We start from the raw sequence: 17,675 nt of genomic DNA, 5'->3' as shown, positions 1-17,675 counted from the left end.
CTCCTCAAATGTTTTGTCCAAACTGAGGCTCCCAGCAACTGCAGCACCACAGGGCTGTGTCAGTGCTAACATTTCCCCTAAATTGTCTCTCAGGCTGCTGCTTGGCACAGCGTCAACACTGCCAGTGCAAGAGAAGCCTAGAGCCAGAGAAGCCCTCTGCCCCCCTCCACTGGCATTTTAACATCCAGCCTTGCTCTGAGCTTTTGGAAATTCAGTTTGAATGTAACAAGATTGTGTTTTTGACAGCTTAATATTATGTGATCTACTAATTAAATAGAATGTGCTCTGACAAGGAAGGATAACCTCCTTCTAGCCATTTCAGAAAGGGAATTGGCAAGCACCATCCTTGCACGCTAGGCACCATGGTGGCCTGGTTCTGCAAAGGTGATGTTCTTCACAGGAGCAGATTTTAACAAATGTTGTTAGGGGGAATTATGTCCTGTGAAGCACGAGTTGTCAGGAGATGAAAATGTACATCTCTTAGGAAGAACTAAAATGCAAACTGGGGTGTGAACTTCATGGTCACACACATATTTGTGACCATGCAAAGCACTGAGTTATCTGCAGGACAAGAGACCTAATGTCTGCTTTTTAAGTCCTTGCATGATTATTAGGTCCAGTCGCTCCATAAACATGGGGGTGTTCTCTTGTGTCTGTAAAAAAAGACATGAGTCATAATTTTCATAAAGTATAGGATATTTCAAATTTATCAGTTTTTGGGTGTCCCACACAAGACAGCTGGTAGGCCTTGATTTTCACAAAGTGGGTGCTAAAAATGAATGTATTATGGGTAAATTAAAATTATCTACTCAAAGTAGTTACTTTGCCAGTCTTCTGGCCATGAGGGTATATAATATGTGGTAAAACTAAGTGAATTTTTTCTCGCTAGTAGTTTTTTTTGAGCCAGTGGCTATGTCAATAACAAAACCCCTGTAGATTAATGCCAGCTTCATTTAATCAAGTAAAATTACTGATCAAAGTCCCTACCCTTTTTATATACATGCCACACATTTCTTCTTCTGAAAGAAAAGACAGCCTTTCCCTGTGGCACCTTGTTTGAGTAAGCTTTCTTCTCTGCTGTTGGTAAGGCTGATGAAAATATGTCAGTGACCTTGTTTAATGTGTTTATTTCAACAGACAAATTTTGGTATTGTCGACTTTCACCTAATCACAAGGTCTTGCACTACGGAGACTTGGAAGAAAGTCCACAGGGAGAAGTCCCTCATGATTCCTTGCAAGATAAATGTAAGTCATGCACAAAGATTGTGACACTTCTGCTTCTTTTATGCTAGTTCTTTTTTTATAACTTTTAGTGGGTTTCTCTTAACATGGGACATTATGAACAGCTCTCTTTACAAAGATAAAGAGCAGGGGACATTTCTTCCTGCATTCAAACACCACTCTCCTCGATTTGCCAAGTGTGTGTGGGGACTGCGTTAAGCTTTTCAATGAGTTTATAATTTCATTCAGCTTGGAAGCATCATGTCTTTCCTAAGGAGGAACACAATTTATTTTCATTGCTTGTCTAACTGTGGATGTCAAATAAAAATACTTGGGCATATTCAGAAGCACTGCCTGTCAATGGAAGCAGGCAGTCTCTAGTGACTGGATGAGGAATATGTGCCAGAGGGTTTTTTTTATTCTTGTGAGGAGTGTACTCAAAGGTGACAGGTCACTGTGAACAGTATTACGAGGACCTCACTGTTTCTGTGTAGCCAACTGCAAAAGACATGTGGCAGCTCCTACCAGGGGATTTATTGGGATTTTTCTTATGGTTAAAAGCAATTTTGGAGCTCTTCAGAACCATCATACTCTAGTGATTTCTTCTTTGTACTTCAACATGAGTTGTAGGGGTTTAACCTGTAATCCAGGGAAGATTTTTTATTGTAGTGGGAATAATGAGTATAGTTCTGACACTGGTAGGTGACTTCAAGAAATCTAGCATTGAATAAGGAATAATTCTTTTCTGAAAATCCTTGGCATTATCAAATAAGACACACTTATACAGGTATTTCAGCTGGTAATTACACTTCTTTCATGGAATGGCAGAAAGACTAATTTTTCAGAAGTCTGAAATTTTTCCAGCCTGAAAACTGGGGAATGATGTGAAATTTCTTCCCCTAACCTGTCTACATTCAGCACCTTTAAACTGTCCAAGTGCTCCTAGATACAGTCTGAGAGGGAAAGAGGAAAAGTCCATGTGATGCTGGAGCCCAGACTGTTTGCAGTCACGTTCTCATGTTTTCCTTGCCTTACAGATTGCCTCAAGGATGTTCCACACTGCAGTCTTGGCAGAATGTAGGACAGGGGCTCACATTGCACAGAAAGAGACTGTTTTTGTGGACAAGGCTTAGAGAAATAGCCACAGAATGTTACAGTAGTGTCAGAATGACAGAAGAACAAAAGTCACACTTGAACTGCAGGCACAGTCACAAGACCAGCAGTTCCCATATTTGTTTTCTTGGAGCACGCTTCCACGCACAAACCCGTGACCCTGACTCTGAGAGTCATCTGGCACTTGCATTTTCCATAGGCTCTTGAGCCTACTCAGGAGTGTCAGGATCCCATGGGGGCAGAGGGCTTCTCCTTTAGGAACCATTGGGTCAGACCCACACGGTTCCCTCAGTATGGCTGCTGGCAGAGTAGATGCCAATGCAGTTTCAGAAAGAGGTGGTTATTTCATCATTATCTCAGGTTTTCAGGCTATAAATGATACAAGATGTACCATAGTGCTACCCACATTCAATGGAGTTTCATCGAACAAAGCTGAGAATATTGCAAGTCACAAGATTATAAAGTGGCACCATTGTTTGAACCATATTGGACCAAACTGGCTTGGGCCAGTTTTAAAGAATACTTTTCATAAATATTTTGGTTGTCTCTGGACAGATTATTGATTTTTGAATTCTTAAAGTTTGAAGGTGATGGTCAACTTCTCAGCATTTGGAGCCAGATCTACAGATAAAAGAGAATAGATGGGTAAGAAAACAGAACCAAGAGAAGCAGCATCAAGCATTTTCTGCACTCCTTGCCAAGCCTGAATAATTAGTGTCTATCCCCAAAAATAAATGTGTGGGTTTTAAACCTTTTCACTTCTGTGAATGTCACCCCTCTCTTAAGGTTGGCAGAGATAACAAGCCATGCAGACTCCAGCTGGGATAGAAAACAGCTGCCCTCTTTCTCAAGGCTTTATCCATTGTAAGCACATTACATCGGTGCTCACGCCCTCCTGCATCTTGTAGTCATCTTCTGATACCTCCTGAAGTCTTTGATTCTATTTTTCTAAAGCAAGGCATAAGCCAAGTTCAAGATAAATAAAGATTAGGATGTCACATCAGTCTATGATCTCTCACAGTTACTGCATTCCAGATCAAACAGATCAAGTGTATGAAACCTAGAGAAAAGCTTTCTTGGTTGAGAGGCCTGACCTCAGAAAATCTTATCTTATGCAAACAGAGAAATTGTTTTTCTGGGCCTCTTCAAAATATGGCAGGAACTTCTTTTTTCTTAAGAAGACCTTTCTGCCATAGTTGCAGTCAAATATCTCCTTAATTTCCCAGTTTATCCTAGCTTATTCTCTCCTCTCAAAAACAGTACCTCTTCTTCTCCAAAATGGGACCATCAGAGGCATAAAATGTCATCAGGCCCACAGCATAAAATTCTGAGACTAAAGGCAGAAGTTGAGTAATGAAGAGTCAAACTACTTCCTTTCTTTTCAGTTTTCCATGCAAAGCAAATACTTTAAGAATGTCTTTTACATCCGTACCATCCGTTTGGCCTTAGTGCTGAGGTAATCTGTCATAAAATATATAGTGCTGCTGTGCCCAGTAGAAGAGTAAATGCATTTCTCCTCTTCACTATTTCCATTAGAGTTTGTAAAGAACTGGGCAGTAACAGATTTTCATATTACCATCGCGTTCTATATATAAGATACTTTACTGCAGCCGCAAGGATAATGGATTATTTATAGATCGTAGAAACTGTCACTCAGGGACCATATTGTATTGTAGAGCATATAGATTCTCCATAATGTAATTACCTTTGGAAAATTGACTTCCGCTTGAAAATCAGAGAAATTTATCTTTATGCTTTAGTGACCTCACTCTGTTACTCTGAGTGGCAGCAGATTCCAATATTTTTTCTTACCTTTCTTTTCCCCCCAGTCATTCCTGTTCACTTCACATTTTAAAGCAATTGGAATGGCTTGTTATAAGTATTCCTTATTCCTGGTAGTACCAGAAAGCAACTAAACTGTTGATGGGATGGAAATAGGAAACTATGTAAAAAAAAAAATCCTACAGGCTTTTAAAAGAAGGAAAACAGCACTGAGCAAGGGGTCCAACTTGCCCAGCATCCTCTTTCCAGCAGAGACTTTACCTGGATGCCTAGAACAGAGCAGTCCCATTGCATTAACATGGAAGAAAACTATATGGTTTTGAGATCCATGATCACATACTGTCCAGACACAGGTACGCATTTATATGAGACACTCTTACCCAAGGTAGTCTTAAGTAGGCAGGAAAAAGCATTTTCAGACTTTTATCCAGGTGCCTGAAATTTTGTCAAGACTCACTGGTTCCTGTGTTAGTTGTTTTCTTCCAGTTTTCTTTCTTACAAAAGGCTGGAAATGGCAAAGGACATGGCAATTTTATCATATTAGTCTTGCCTCTTTTGAGACTCTGTAGCTTTTACATACCTTGCTTCTAACTAATTTTCTGGGGTTTGAATTTTTTTCTTTTTAATGCAGTGCCAGTGGCAGATATAAAAGCTGTTGTGACTGGGAAAGACTGCCCACACATGAAGGAGAAAGGAGCTCTTAAACAAAACAAGGTATGGTTCTCAAATTGTAATGAACACATACTGTGCAGAATACTAAGCTTGTCAACTTGAGCTTCCCTGAAGTAACACTCAGAGAAGTATTTTTCACTCCAGCCTGCAACATTTCCATGTATGTACACCCTTGCTTTCCACCTCAGACTATCTGAGTTAAGTTATTGGGACAGCTTAGCCTTCCTTACTCATATTTCATGGCAGATGTGCATTGTGTTATGCCCAGGGCACAACTGGAGTAGTCTTTAGTAGTGATGTTTTCTATCTCTAAAGCAAAGCAGCAATGGCTGTTGGTACCTACTCCTATATTGTCTCTGATAAATAACTAGTTTTTTCAAGCTGTGTTCTCTAGTGAACTCACATTCAATGAACACATGCCAAAAGTGTAGTTAATGTCCAGCTGATGATACCTGCAGGTCCAGTCAGGTAGAAAAACAACTGCCAACAAGAGGCTGTAAGGTAAATACTGGGAAATTAAGGAGGTGTATAAGAACCTGCTCGGCAGCTCATTTGGAAAAAAAAATGTGTAAGAGACAATATTCAGCCTAAATTAGATTTATACTACCTTTCAGAGTTTCAGAGCAAGAACTGTAAGCTGACAGCAGCACTAAAATTGTGCAGTGCCAGAATCTTGCAGAGTTTTTGTTAGAAAGAATTGTCACCACATTCAGAAGAAATGGAGTTACTAGCAACGTCTGGCATTGTTAGTGGTGAATACTATATTTTATGAGGTATGTTAATAAATTTTCTATCAGATTGTCTCTCTCACCTTACAAGAAGCAATGAGACTCTGATGGTGTTCAGTCTGACCTAGAACAACACCCTGAGAGGTCTGGGAGCCAGATCACAAATTTTGAATCAGAATTTCTAATTACCTGAAACTGAGAAATTTTGGGTCAGACCAGAAGGAGATTTCAATGGACAAAATTGTGAAGTTAAGAGTTCCTGCTTCAGTACTTTAGATAAAATTGGGAAAAGAAGTTCTGATGGAAGCCATAAAAATTGGGAAGGCACTGTCAAAGCTACATGACACAACTAGTTGCAGCTTCATAGCTGCAACATCTTTTTCCTTAACTATGCACAGATGGACAAAGCATCCTGAGTATTTTATGCATTTGTTTTCTGACAGAGAAGTTGCTCTCCTTTCAAAGTTGGCTTTACATGGTAGGAAAGGAAAAAAATCTTATCAAGTGAGGAAAAAAAAAAAACCCAGGAGTATTTTTCCTTGTTGATTTTCTGAATCAGGGCACAAACACACACACATGAGTACAATAGATTACGTACAACTCCTACCTCATGTTACAGCTGAACCATCAACACATTTGGCTGGGACATTTATATGATGCATATAAAATATTTTTAGTTCTTCCTTGTCTTAGCACTCATATGTCCGCACAAATGGGAAAGATGGAAAGCAGTGGGTGGCAGTGATGGAAATGTGTCATCGTTAGGGAGCAGTAATGTCTAGATAGTATTTAATGCTAAATAGGAATGCTGCAGATCAGTTTGTCCTCAGCTCTCAGCATTGCCCCATTTCCTTAGGTAAAATTGCTTGGGGCTGGTATAAAAGTTCTGGCTAAGAGTATGAAGATCAGGAATTCCTAGGTAGCATGGCTGTATGCTTGGCTGGAGCATTCTGTTTGTGACCCAAACAGTGGCAATTTTGATGGGTTTACTGTTTCTGATGTGGTGCAAGAGGTTTGGGATTTGGGATTTTGGTTCGGTGGGTTTGGGATTTTTTTATTTCCTCAATTCCTTGTTTCTTCCCCTGAGAAGCACAGAATTTTTGAATTAATCTGTCATCCCAATCAAACTGTCAGGCACAATATTGCAACTATTTAACTGACATAGGTATAACATGTTTTTCGCAGCATATCAAGTTATATATGGGTTATGCAATTAAAATTTATAAAAAGGCAGACACAAAATGCAATTCGGCTGAGTTTGGTGTATGAAACCTTTCATTTTCTGAAATTTCAAAATCAGTGATATATTTTTAAGAGGCCTTTTCATTCTGTGCTTTCTTTGTACATATATAATGTCCACCACCATTTTATTCATTGGCAGAAAAGAAAATTGAATGGCAGAATGCCATGCTATGAGCATAGCTGGAAATGGCAACATGTCCATAACAAAGGCTTCAGCGTCTCTTCATTTGCCAGCACATGGCCATTGTTCTTTCAGCAGGACAATTGAGAAAGAAATAAGAGTTAAACTGAATTGCAATTTGCATGCATATGAAGCTGAAACGATGTGATGGGACCAGATCTGAATACATTATTGTACGTCTTGCTTGTGTTTTTAAATTAGGTTTAATTTTTAAATCCTTGTTTCTGACTCCCATATAGTATCAATGATTTTGAAAGAAATTAAATATGTCAGATTTTGCAGCCTTCAAAATAAAGAATGACAGAAGAATTAGAAAAAAGTTTCCTTATACTGCCTGTCAGGATAGTTCTTTGGGGCAGATCTTCTCACTGTGGGAAGCAAACTCAATATGGCAAGGCCTCAGCCTTCAGTGAAGACATGGGTGTTCTGAGGGTATTGAAGGCAGAAAGCAGTGAGGTCATTCCAGCTGCGTGGGATCACTTTGCTTCATGGCTTCACTTTGTTCATGGCTTCTGGCCTGTGTTGGGGGCCAGTGGAGACTGGGGGAGAGGGAAGCTCTGGGCAAGGGAGGGCAACCTTCCCTTCATACCACCTACAGCGGCTTCCCCCACAGAGTGGAATCCAAGGAGTGGGAAGTATTGTCCTGCTGTTGCGAAGTCCCTTGTTCTCTGTTTTCAGCACAGCTCTGAAGGGATGCACATTGTGGGTCCCAATGCTGTTAACTTTTAGAAGTATCTGGGGAAGGCAGGGGTCTGACATGCTGAAGGAACTAGGAGTGTTAAGGGAGTGAGTTCAGCAGCTTGAGGTGCAGGAGGAGGAAAGCAAAACAAAGAAGGAAGGAACAGGTTAGAGAGAATGTGAAATGAAAAAGACCAGAGGGATAGAGAAGCAATAGGCTTGAGTGAAAAATTACTTTTTGAGTGAGAAAGGTTGATAAATAGAACAGAGAAAAGAATACAAAACTAGAGACAGCTGATAAAGACTAACCAGTTCTCCTTTAAGAACTGCCAGCTTCAACTTGTCATTGATGGGACTGTAACAAAACCAGGTGAGGGTCCCTGACAGGTCAACCAGCTCAACCACTGAGACCACCGCCAGTGTGTGGAGGGCCAGTTGGCAACTCCAGCTCCTTTAACTTCCATTTTCCTTGGCAGTTGGCTATGCATAAAGCAACAGAGATATTGCCACCTGGAAGTTGTTATTCCCAAGCCTTTAGAGTCCAGGGAGCCACTAAAGAAGCTGAGCTGAAGCCAGCACTGCCAAAATAACACTTTACCCCAAAAAGAGAAGCTTGATGCCCTTAATGTAGTCCTTTCTCATTCTCTGCCTGACTGGAAATGACCAAACCCTTGACATCCTGACGCATTCCTCTTCCAAGCAGAGATTTTTTTTCCTCTTTCTTCTCTTTTTGAGATGAAGAAGTTCTGTTTGTTCGAGTTTCCCAAAGGAAAGATTACAGGGGTCAGGCCTGTGGGATTGTTGACCTTCATGAAATTCAAGAACATCACAGTATAAGAGTATAAGTATAAGTATAAGTATAAGTATAAGCCCTTTTTTTAGAGCTACAACCTCAGTGGCAGTATTTGGCATATTCTGCCAGTAATTTATAACATTGTGTGAATAGATAAAGCCAGGTTCATGTGGGCAGGGGTAGTTTTGTTTCTGTAATGAAATACATCACTGTTAATAAGGTGTGGCTGAGAGACATGCCTACAACACAAAAAGGCCATGTGAGCCTGAGCCATTGGTTTGCTGAGCGCACCAGCCCTGTTTGCATTTGCAGCCTCCATGGAGATTTAGCACAATGAGGATTTAGCATAGCTTTGTCTCCTGTAGCCTTGGCAATACATCAAGTCAAACCTAGTAACTAAACTCAAGGAAAACAAGAACATTTCCCAAGAGAAGCTTGATCTCTTATTATCCAAGATTATCCCTAAGGATTGCAAGTTTTATGGTTCGGACTCTGCTCTTAATCATACAACTTCAAAACCAAAAAAGCCTTTACGGAAATCCAAATATCCATGTCTGTCTCAAACCAGGAGCTCAGGGGTAAAAATCTAGAACAGTGTTTATGCTGCAGTCCCCACAGTCAATTGTTACATTTCAAAAGGTATTATGGCAGATTCAGGAAGCTGTTCTCCTTTCACCACTGGCAGTGCAGGGACTGTTGTCAGCTGAGAGTCAGCAAAAGCTGTCAGTATGACAGGGCTGAGGAAGCCAAGAGGCAAAAAGAACAGGACGTGTGATACAGATCATAGTTACAAGTCAGCACTCTGCTATATAGCTGAGTCTCTTTTCCACAGTTAATATATCCATACCTTCAAGCTCACAGATTGTGAAATCCTTGTATTGGCACTTGTAGTGATGCAGGCAGAAACCATAATACGGCAGCAGATAAGACATCTTTGCGTGATCACTGCTGGCCACTGAAAGATCATTATTTATTCACATTGCCTGGGTTTCCCCATGGGATTTCAGGTGACTTTTAGGGAAGGTCAGCACTTTATGAGTTCTCCTAGGTACCTTTTACAATTCCAGCTTCAGTGCTTAGGGGGAAAAAAAAAAAAAAAAAGATTGCTTTTTCCTTTCCCAAAATTCCTTTGTGCCTTAGGTAACCGGCATAGTTTGGCTTGACTGAGCCTGGCGATTCTGGTTCAGATGGAAACAAAATTACAGCAATCTCCTGAGAGTGAATAATTTAATATATTTCCAGCAGTGAAAAGAGCATAAGTGTATACCAAGATATTAATTGTCCTGACAAGATTTTTAACACAAGGAGTCAAACCTTGCAGAACTTTGTGAGTTTAATCTATACATAGTGAAAAAAACCTTCAGGAGGAGTTTCTTGCAAGTGTACTGTTATTCATTATATTGATTTCAGTCCTCACCATTGCCTAGCTCAAATTTAAACTCAAATGCTAAAGAAATTCATGACCCAGTGAGCCACAATAAGCACTGAGATGGGTGAGTTTGTTTTGACTGAAGCAACCATGGTGGTATTCTTGCTGTGCCAGTCTCTTGCAGTAGTCTGGTACTGCTGCAGCTTTGGCCAGACAGGAAACTACCATAAACTACTTTTCAACTTGTTTTGAGGAATAACGGATAGGAAAGAAAGACAGACGTGAATGTAGGAATGCCTCTCTCATGCAGCATTAATATGTGTTTCTTTGTGTTGTTCCAGGAGGTGCTAGAGCTTGCTTTCTCTATATTGTATGACTCAAGTGGCCAGTTGAATTTCATTGCTCCAGACAAGCATGAGGTAAGTCATATTTAGAGTACAGTTATTTGAAGTTATCTTAGTTGCTTTAAGGCACCAGATGGCTTTGTAAGAACATAAGAATGGGCATTGCAGCCCACGGTATAGGTCCATCTAAATTAGTGTCATGTCTCAAAACAAACTGACATTCAAGAGATTAGTATAGGAACAAGACCTTCTGCAATTTTCTTGCATATCTGAGCCACAGAAGAAACATGTTTTGTATTCCTACATCACAGAGCACATGAAGCTCCAAATTACAGACCAGTATTTCTAACCCTCCTGAAATGCAAGCCATAAGAAAAAGAAATAAAAGAGCTTGGACAGACCTTGAAGTTCTACAGACCTCTCTCACCATCTTCTGATTTCTTGTGGTCTGCTGTACTTCAGAGAATTTTTCTGTGTGAACTTGCAACACTGATAATCAGGGGTAGTTATACCATCACTGGATCTCAGTTTTAGCTAAAGACTTGTCCTCTCCAGAATGGCATATCCCCTTTTTCTTATTGCTTAAGACCATTCACAACAGGTGATCATAGAAGGCCCCCTCTATTCCCTCTCCACAGTAAAGTGTTTTGCAGTGGCTTTCATTTGTATAAAGACAATGTAAATACCAATAGCAAGGATGAATGACAGCCCCTTCCCTGCTCCTTTCTCTTAGTAAAAGCTGCAAGGAAGTAGAAGACATTATCACCTTCTGGAACGTAATGAGATTAATTTACCTTAATTGTGTTGAATCATTGGATGTGTTTCTTTCAAAGAAATTTCAAGTAAAAGTTTAGCAGAATACACTACATTAAAAATAATCTTTCTTGTTTCTAAAGCAAGAAGAGTTGTGTTCCATTTGCACACTTATTTTTAGGTATCACACTTGGTGTCAGTTCAAGACACTGTGCTAAGATGATGAACTACAGAAATTTGCTCTAAACTGCATTATACTATAGTGTTAAAAAAGTGCATGAAATTGCTTTACAAGTGAAGCATATTAGTTATGTCACTTCAACATTTGTTCTGGACTAAAACCTTCAACTAGTTGTTAATTTTAGGAGAGGAAATACAGTTATGCCCATTTGGGTCTTTTTCAGGATTAACATTTGAGTGTCATTTTCAAGGATGTCTGTTCCAGAGTTTTCATGTAAGAGAAAGGGCCAATAGTATCCCAGGCACAATATGCCACTAGAGCTGCAGTTCTAAGCAACACATGATTGCCTTCATCCTCTGAACTGAGCATCGATTCTATGATTTCTGATATAAATTCTCCAGAAACTGAATTATAGACTGCTTCAGCTCAGAAGCACAAATTGTCATGAAAACCAACAATTTTTTCAGCCACTGTGTCTCAAATATAGCCTATAGCTACAAGTGGATTTTAATGGTCTGAATGTTCAAAAGCTGGTACTACATCCAGGCAGTAGCAGTGAGATGCACTTAACCCAGTTGCTCATGATTGTGTTAACACAACTTTTATCTTCATTTCTCTTTTTGGTATTGTGCAGCTTCTTTGAAACAAAATTAATATGTTCAAATAAATGGCCAGAGGCAACAGTCTCTGCTGCCACTTGACAGTTCCCAAATGAAAGTTTTTAAAAGGACATCTCACTTCCTTTTTATTTTTCCATGGCCTGCAGAAGAGTAAGATGTGATTAAAGTAGAAAGTACAAGTGTTCAGAGGAGGAACCCACAAGGAAAGGCAAGTAACATGTCATGAAGCCTGTGACCGTTCATCAAAATAGGTGGGGTGCCTGTTGATAGAAGTGCTAGTTTAGCAGCATTGTCAGTTTGGGAGATTTGGTGGTGACATCTCAAGATCCTTAGATTTGTTTGAAGCACCGGGAATGATGTTGGTACATGACAATTCAGGTCAGACTTGCAGGGCTTTTTTTAAGTACTTGTGCAGTCCTCGTGATTGTAGAGTGAGGTTAAAATGTGGGAGTTGAGTGTCTCCTAAAAGGAAAAATTGAACGAGGGCTCATAGGATAATTCTGGCTGCAAGGAACCCTGGAGGTGTCCTGAGTCAAACCTCCTGCTCAAATCAGGTCAGCAGTGAGCTCAGACCAGGTTGCTCAGAGCTGCATCCAGATGGATGAAGCCTGTGCAACCCTTCTAGTTCTTGTCTCCCAAGGTAATTCTTTGATAAAATCTCATTACTGAAGCAGTATCATTGAGATTTGGACCTCATTCTAGCACACTTAAGTTTGTCAATTCCCTTAGCCATCTGTTAGAGCTTACTGCTAGCCAGGGGATTCAGTGCTATGAGATCACTCCATTGTATTTGTTTTTCATTTAAACACTAATAACTGGTTTCAACTACACAGCAAAAAAGGTGGATTAATCTTATCCATGATTTTTGACAGAGAAACTGATGAAGGAGGCCATAATTAGGTTTCATTGGAGTTTCATGAAAATGAATCTCGTAAATTAATTTTTCAGTGGCTCTTAGTCTCTTTTGCATATTAAAAAGAAAAAAGCTTCTGAATGAATGCCTCTGTTTTTCCACCATCTCATTAGGGTGTCTCTCTGCTCAACATGTGCAGGAGTTTAATTAGGTGCATTTGCCAATATGGAGATTAGAGAGGAAGCCCCTTTTCCAGGCCATTGCACTCTTCAGAACTGTGGCCAGAATTTGGTTTCTGTGGGCCCTGAATGAGTTATATCTGGAAGAGGAGAGAACTGCAGTTTTGCTTCCTGGCCCTCTGGGATTCCTCCCCAGAGGAAGAGCTGGCCGCACTCACTGCACAGGTGATGGACGATTTACGTCAGGGGCTGCATCTGTTGAAAACATTCTCTGCTCTCCTGTAACCTGAGCAGAGCCTTTTGCTTTTCTGTCCATTTCTTCATAATGAATTCAGGGAAAAGTCTCCCAAAGAAAGATTTCAAGTAAATCATAAAAAGATTATAGTCTGTTCAAATATAGTTATTTTTCTAGAATATCTTCTTTCTTTTCCTGATACTCTGAATTGCTCCAAGAACATTGCATGCTTTGAAAGTCTTCAGTGGCACACTTTGACAGCCTAGAATAGGCAGGCTGAGTTGTTTATTTAGTACTTGTCAGCAGGACAACCTGAACTCTAAAGCCTCTTCTATATAGCTGATCTCATATTAAAGCTGCAGCTTGGCTTGCCCACACCCAGGGTGAAAAAGCTCCCCCTGCTACTGTTTTGTTACTGACTTAAGTGGGTTGGATTTCACTTCGGATGCTGAAGTGTGCTAACCCATCCTATTTTTGAAATATGCCCTTTTTCTGGATGAAGAGGGGGGCTTCTCTCTCTTCCTTAAAAATAATCCTCATTTCTGCTGTGGGATGAAGTCAGCCATGGCTATCTTTAAACTCGGCAGCATCATGTAGCAAATGGTCAGCTAAATTTAAAAACCCTTTTTTTGGCATGAAATCCAGCAGAAGTATTTGTAAGATAAAAAATGCAGTTACGGTTGATTTAATTTTTCTCCTGCAAACTAGGACACAAGTTTATGATTGAAATCTTTATTTTTAGATGGCAGCATTTGAGTGCTTCTGTTCATAGTTGAATAAACGGCTTGTAGTAATAAATGAAAGTGACTTATTCAATAGAAGTTGACTCTAGATCACCAATCTCCCTTGAATTTGTTGCTGATTTTAAATGGTTATTCAGCCCACGTTTATCACAAGCTGTCAGCTGTTGGGAAAGATGGCATCTCCTGTTAGGAAAAAGCTAACAGTAAGGAAAAGGTTTTAGAGGCCAGTTCAGCATTTGCAGCATTTAGTATTACACCCAAGCAGCTTGGCATTTAATTTTCAAGAAGGACATACCATTAACTACTGACTTGTAGTTTTCACAACATGTTATTTTGTGTAAAATAGTGGTAAAGTAGGTATAGATATGAGAGACTATCAATTCTAACAACTTCATGTATAGGAAAGCAAACAATGATAAAAGCAGGTAGTGCAGGAGTTTTTACACTAAGAGTCAAGAAGGATTTGGGAGTGGGATTTAGTTTACCTAATTTAACTGTCTTGGAATTAAAAGTTTGGTTAGTGTAAGATGATCAGACTTTATTAATAGGTAGTGGGGAAGGACAATGAAAGGAGTGAAGGAGATTTCTCCAAAGGTTCATTGTCCTAAGAAATTGTTTCCTTCTCTAATAATTGCAGAAAAACATTGACCAAGAAGTTTGGAGGAGATTCCAAATTGTCAAACTACTAAATACTGACATTTCTTCCCATATAATGTATTTTTTTCCCATTTTCTGAGCAGTTCAGTGAAAGCCTTCTTCATGATATGAGCTGATAAAAGGCATCAACCTAATTCTAGGCCTCTTTGTAGATCCCCATGGGAGCAGTAACTGTAGAGAACCAGACCAGAGAAGGACTTTGTGTATGAAAAGTCTATTAATGGCATTTTTTTATCCTTTTCCTGTGCAGTATTGTGTATGGACTGATGGTTTGAACGCCCTCCTTGGGAAGGATATGTTGAGTGACCTAACGCGGAACGACCTGGACACACTGCTCAGCATGGAGATAAAGCTACGCCTCCTTGACTTGGAAAATATACAGATCCCAGACGCTCCCCCACCCATCCCAAAGGAGCCCAGCAACTATGACTTTGTTTATGACTGTAACTGAGGCAGTCACTGAAACTTGCTCTGAAACTGGAAATACATTATAACTGGAGAGATATTAAAAAAAAAAAAAAAAAAAAGAGAGAGAGAGAGAAGAGTGTGAGGAAAAAGAAACCCACTTTCGCACCTTGGATTTTGGCTTTGGAGAGGGATGTAGAAAACACTTGCATTCCTCCCTGTTCCCTGCATCCCTTCCTTCCCCATTCCCATCTTCCGCATTGCTCATCCAAATCCACATTGCTTTAATTAACTTGTAATTGTGGGCAATTGGCCTTGGTTAAGGCAAAGACTGCCACTAAGAAGCACCCTCCTGAGGACTTTTTTTACATTTTTAATACCAGAATAGACATTCTTAACTAAAGGACGTTGTTATCAAACTGCATGCCTGTGAAACCCACTTGGCAGGGCAGAGGCTTTTACTGGAAGGAGGAGGGAGGTAGGGAGCAAAAGCAGCTACTGTAAGCAGAAGATTTCCCCAGACACTCACAAGAGTCTGCTCACCACTGAATCCAATGAGATGATGAAATTGGTTAACTGCTTCCCAGTGCTTGCATCATCCGTCACTGTCATTATTCTCTCCACCGTCATCTCAGCTCTTGCCTCCAGCCTTCACCCAACTGATTGGCTCCCAGAACGGAAAGTCTGCAGGTTTTTGCTGTACCATACGCTGCAATGCTGCAACAGCTTTTAACTTCTTTTCCTCCCAGCTCTTACAATAGCCCCACACTAGGAGATCACTCACACAAACCGTGTATGAAGCCAGTAGTGTCTCCCATTCCTGTAGCATTCCCTAAGCCTCAGTTGCCTCTGAAATTGGCTTGTTGCTATTTGAAGTGATTTTTATTTCCTTTTTCCAAAGTTCAACAGTAATTTTCACAAATTAATTACAACTGCCAAACATCCAGGTTTACATTGTTGTCATTATGACAGTGTTAGAAATTTGCAAGGGATTTTTTTTTTGTACGGGTTCTAATTATTTTATTTTGCCAAACAAATATATTTAATGAAAACTAATTTCATTGTGAGTACTTTCGGGGAACAATATTTTTACTTAATTTCCATTTGGAACATTTGCCCTGAAGGGGAAAAAAAAACACCATTCCCTTCAGCTTCACTGTTGAATAAAAAGCTGAGTTGTGATGATTCTTGGAACTTTGTTTTTCTTCTGAAGTAGTCTTTTATTCCTTTTGGTTCCTAGCAATTCTGAGCTGTTTAGTAAAAAGAGGAGTGGGAAGACCTTTCTTATCTGTATCTGATCTAACTTACTTGTTTGTTAGTGGTGACAAGGATAAAATGCATCCAGAGGTCTCCATTGCTGTGGTTACATGAGCCTTCCTGTGAGAAGGGCCCTTGTGAAATCCAAAATCCCAGAATACTGATGTGCTCATGGTCAGTTCAAGGCTCCTGCCTTTCCTGTGTTTGCTGGGGCAACTGTTTTCCTGTATTTCCATTTTCTTCCTTGAGAGTGTTTATGGCTGCAACAGATTGGTATTTGGGTGGTTTGAGCGTAGCAGGATGGATGCCCTTCATCCTCCTGTTTTCCTAGGTATTTCACTAAGTTCAACTGCAAAAGTCTGAGTCTAGAGGAACCTGCCAGCTCTTTCCCTCCCACTGCATATGCCAAAGACAGATGTTTATCAGTGTAAGGTTCTCTCCTGCTCAGACCCAGCTGGAAAAGACAGTGAAGGGGTTTTATCAGAGCTCATGCTATTGAGAACCCCAGAAGGTGGTTCCATTTCTGGCAGTCATAGAAGTTCTCAACTGAGGTGACACTTGCTCCATCCAGATGGCTCTGGTGAAAACATCCTGGCTGGCCTCACACTAGTTGAGGAGAGAAATGATGTCCTGCAGGTGCAACAAAAAGGAAGATAATGAGAACATTGTATGAATGCAATCATCGAAGTCCCAAGGAAGGTGCCTTCCTGGAGCTGTGCTTGCAGTATTTTATGAACGCCTTAATGTAACAGAAGATATCAGTTGGCTTTGGTGGTAATGGATGATAAAGTAAGTTAATAGAAAGACTGAGCTAAACACTGGAGGGAATAGTTACAGTGAAGTGTGTCCTGAGAAAAGGTTCCATCTTAATGAGAACAGAGATGTACAACGTGAGTTGTGTGAGTTTGAGATGGTTTATTCTCCAGAGCTTTGTCAGACTATAGCAAAGGTAGTCATGGCTAGGAAATAGTAGGAGCAAAGGCACTGCCTGCCACAGGGGATTTTTAAGGGATCCCAGGGGTGAGGGATGGAGGTAGAACCATGTTTCTTTACAAGACACTGATGCTGCCTCTTACCTTCATGCAGATAAAACTTGGAGCAGCCCGGAGAGCCTGAGTTGTTTTAATTTCCCTGACCCAGCTGGATTTGCTTTTTACTTACAGATTTCAGACTTGGTGCTTCAGATGGGTTTGCTTTGCTGCCAAAAGAAACACCTTTCACTCCTAAGCTGTAAGAGCCAAACACACTGCCAGCTCAGTGGCATTCCAATGCTGTGGCCTTAGCAGGCAGGCATCTGCATGACTATCAGAGAGAAGCAAACAAAACTACTCCTCCAGGGGACAACTTGAGCAGGAGATAAAGATTAGACTTGCCTCCTCCACTAAGGTGAGTGCCCTTAATTCCACCCCAAGAGCCCAGGGGTGGTGGGGAGAGGAGAGCTGGCAACCTGGCCCTCTGTTTTTACCCACAGCTCGTGCCCATCCACATGATGCTGAGGCATGTCAACACCAGTCAGGCAGCGTGGGGCTCTTGAGCCCTCTCCTTTCGCAGCAGATGACACAGTCCATGACCCTCTGTCCTGCCCTGGGACCCCACAGCATGGGTGCAGCCTGACCAGGGGGGATCCAGGTCCAAGGCCAGATGGATACCACAGCACTGCTGCATAGCT

The 17,675-nt window shown here is 40.7% G+C and overlaps 1 protein-coding gene across 4 annotated transcripts in view; it reads left to right on the top strand.

The window, feature by feature from the left end:
- Positions 1 to 15,943, top strand: part of ELMO1 (engulfment and cell motility 1) — a 305,386-nt gene extending 289,443 nt beyond the window's left edge. For all 4 annotated transcript variants that reach the window (XM_066321961.1, XM_066321951.1, XM_066321970.1 and 1 more), the window contains 4 exons: positions 1,138 to 1,245; positions 4,748 to 4,830; positions 10,121 to 10,198; positions 14,595 to 15,943. In XM_066321961.1, the coding sequence (XP_066178058.1) occupies positions 1,138 to 1,245; positions 4,748 to 4,830; positions 10,121 to 10,198; positions 14,595 to 14,795 (470 nt within the window). In that variant the 3' untranslated portion in view covers positions 14,796 to 15,943. The remainder of the gene's footprint in view (positions 1 to 1,137; positions 1,246 to 4,747; positions 4,831 to 10,120; positions 10,199 to 14,594) is intronic.
- Positions 15,944 to 17,675: the final 1,732 nt, after the last annotated feature.

Source organism: Sylvia atricapilla, chromosome 1 (genome assembly GCF_009819655.1).
Source record: "Sylvia atricapilla isolate bSylAtr1 chromosome 1, bSylAtr1.pri, whole genome shotgun sequence".
Lineage (NCBI taxonomy): Eukaryota > Metazoa > Chordata > Aves > Passeriformes > Sylviidae > Sylvia > Sylvia atricapilla.
The sequence above is the reverse complement of the archived record's forward strand: the minus strand, read 5'-3'. Positions and strand labels throughout refer to the sequence as shown.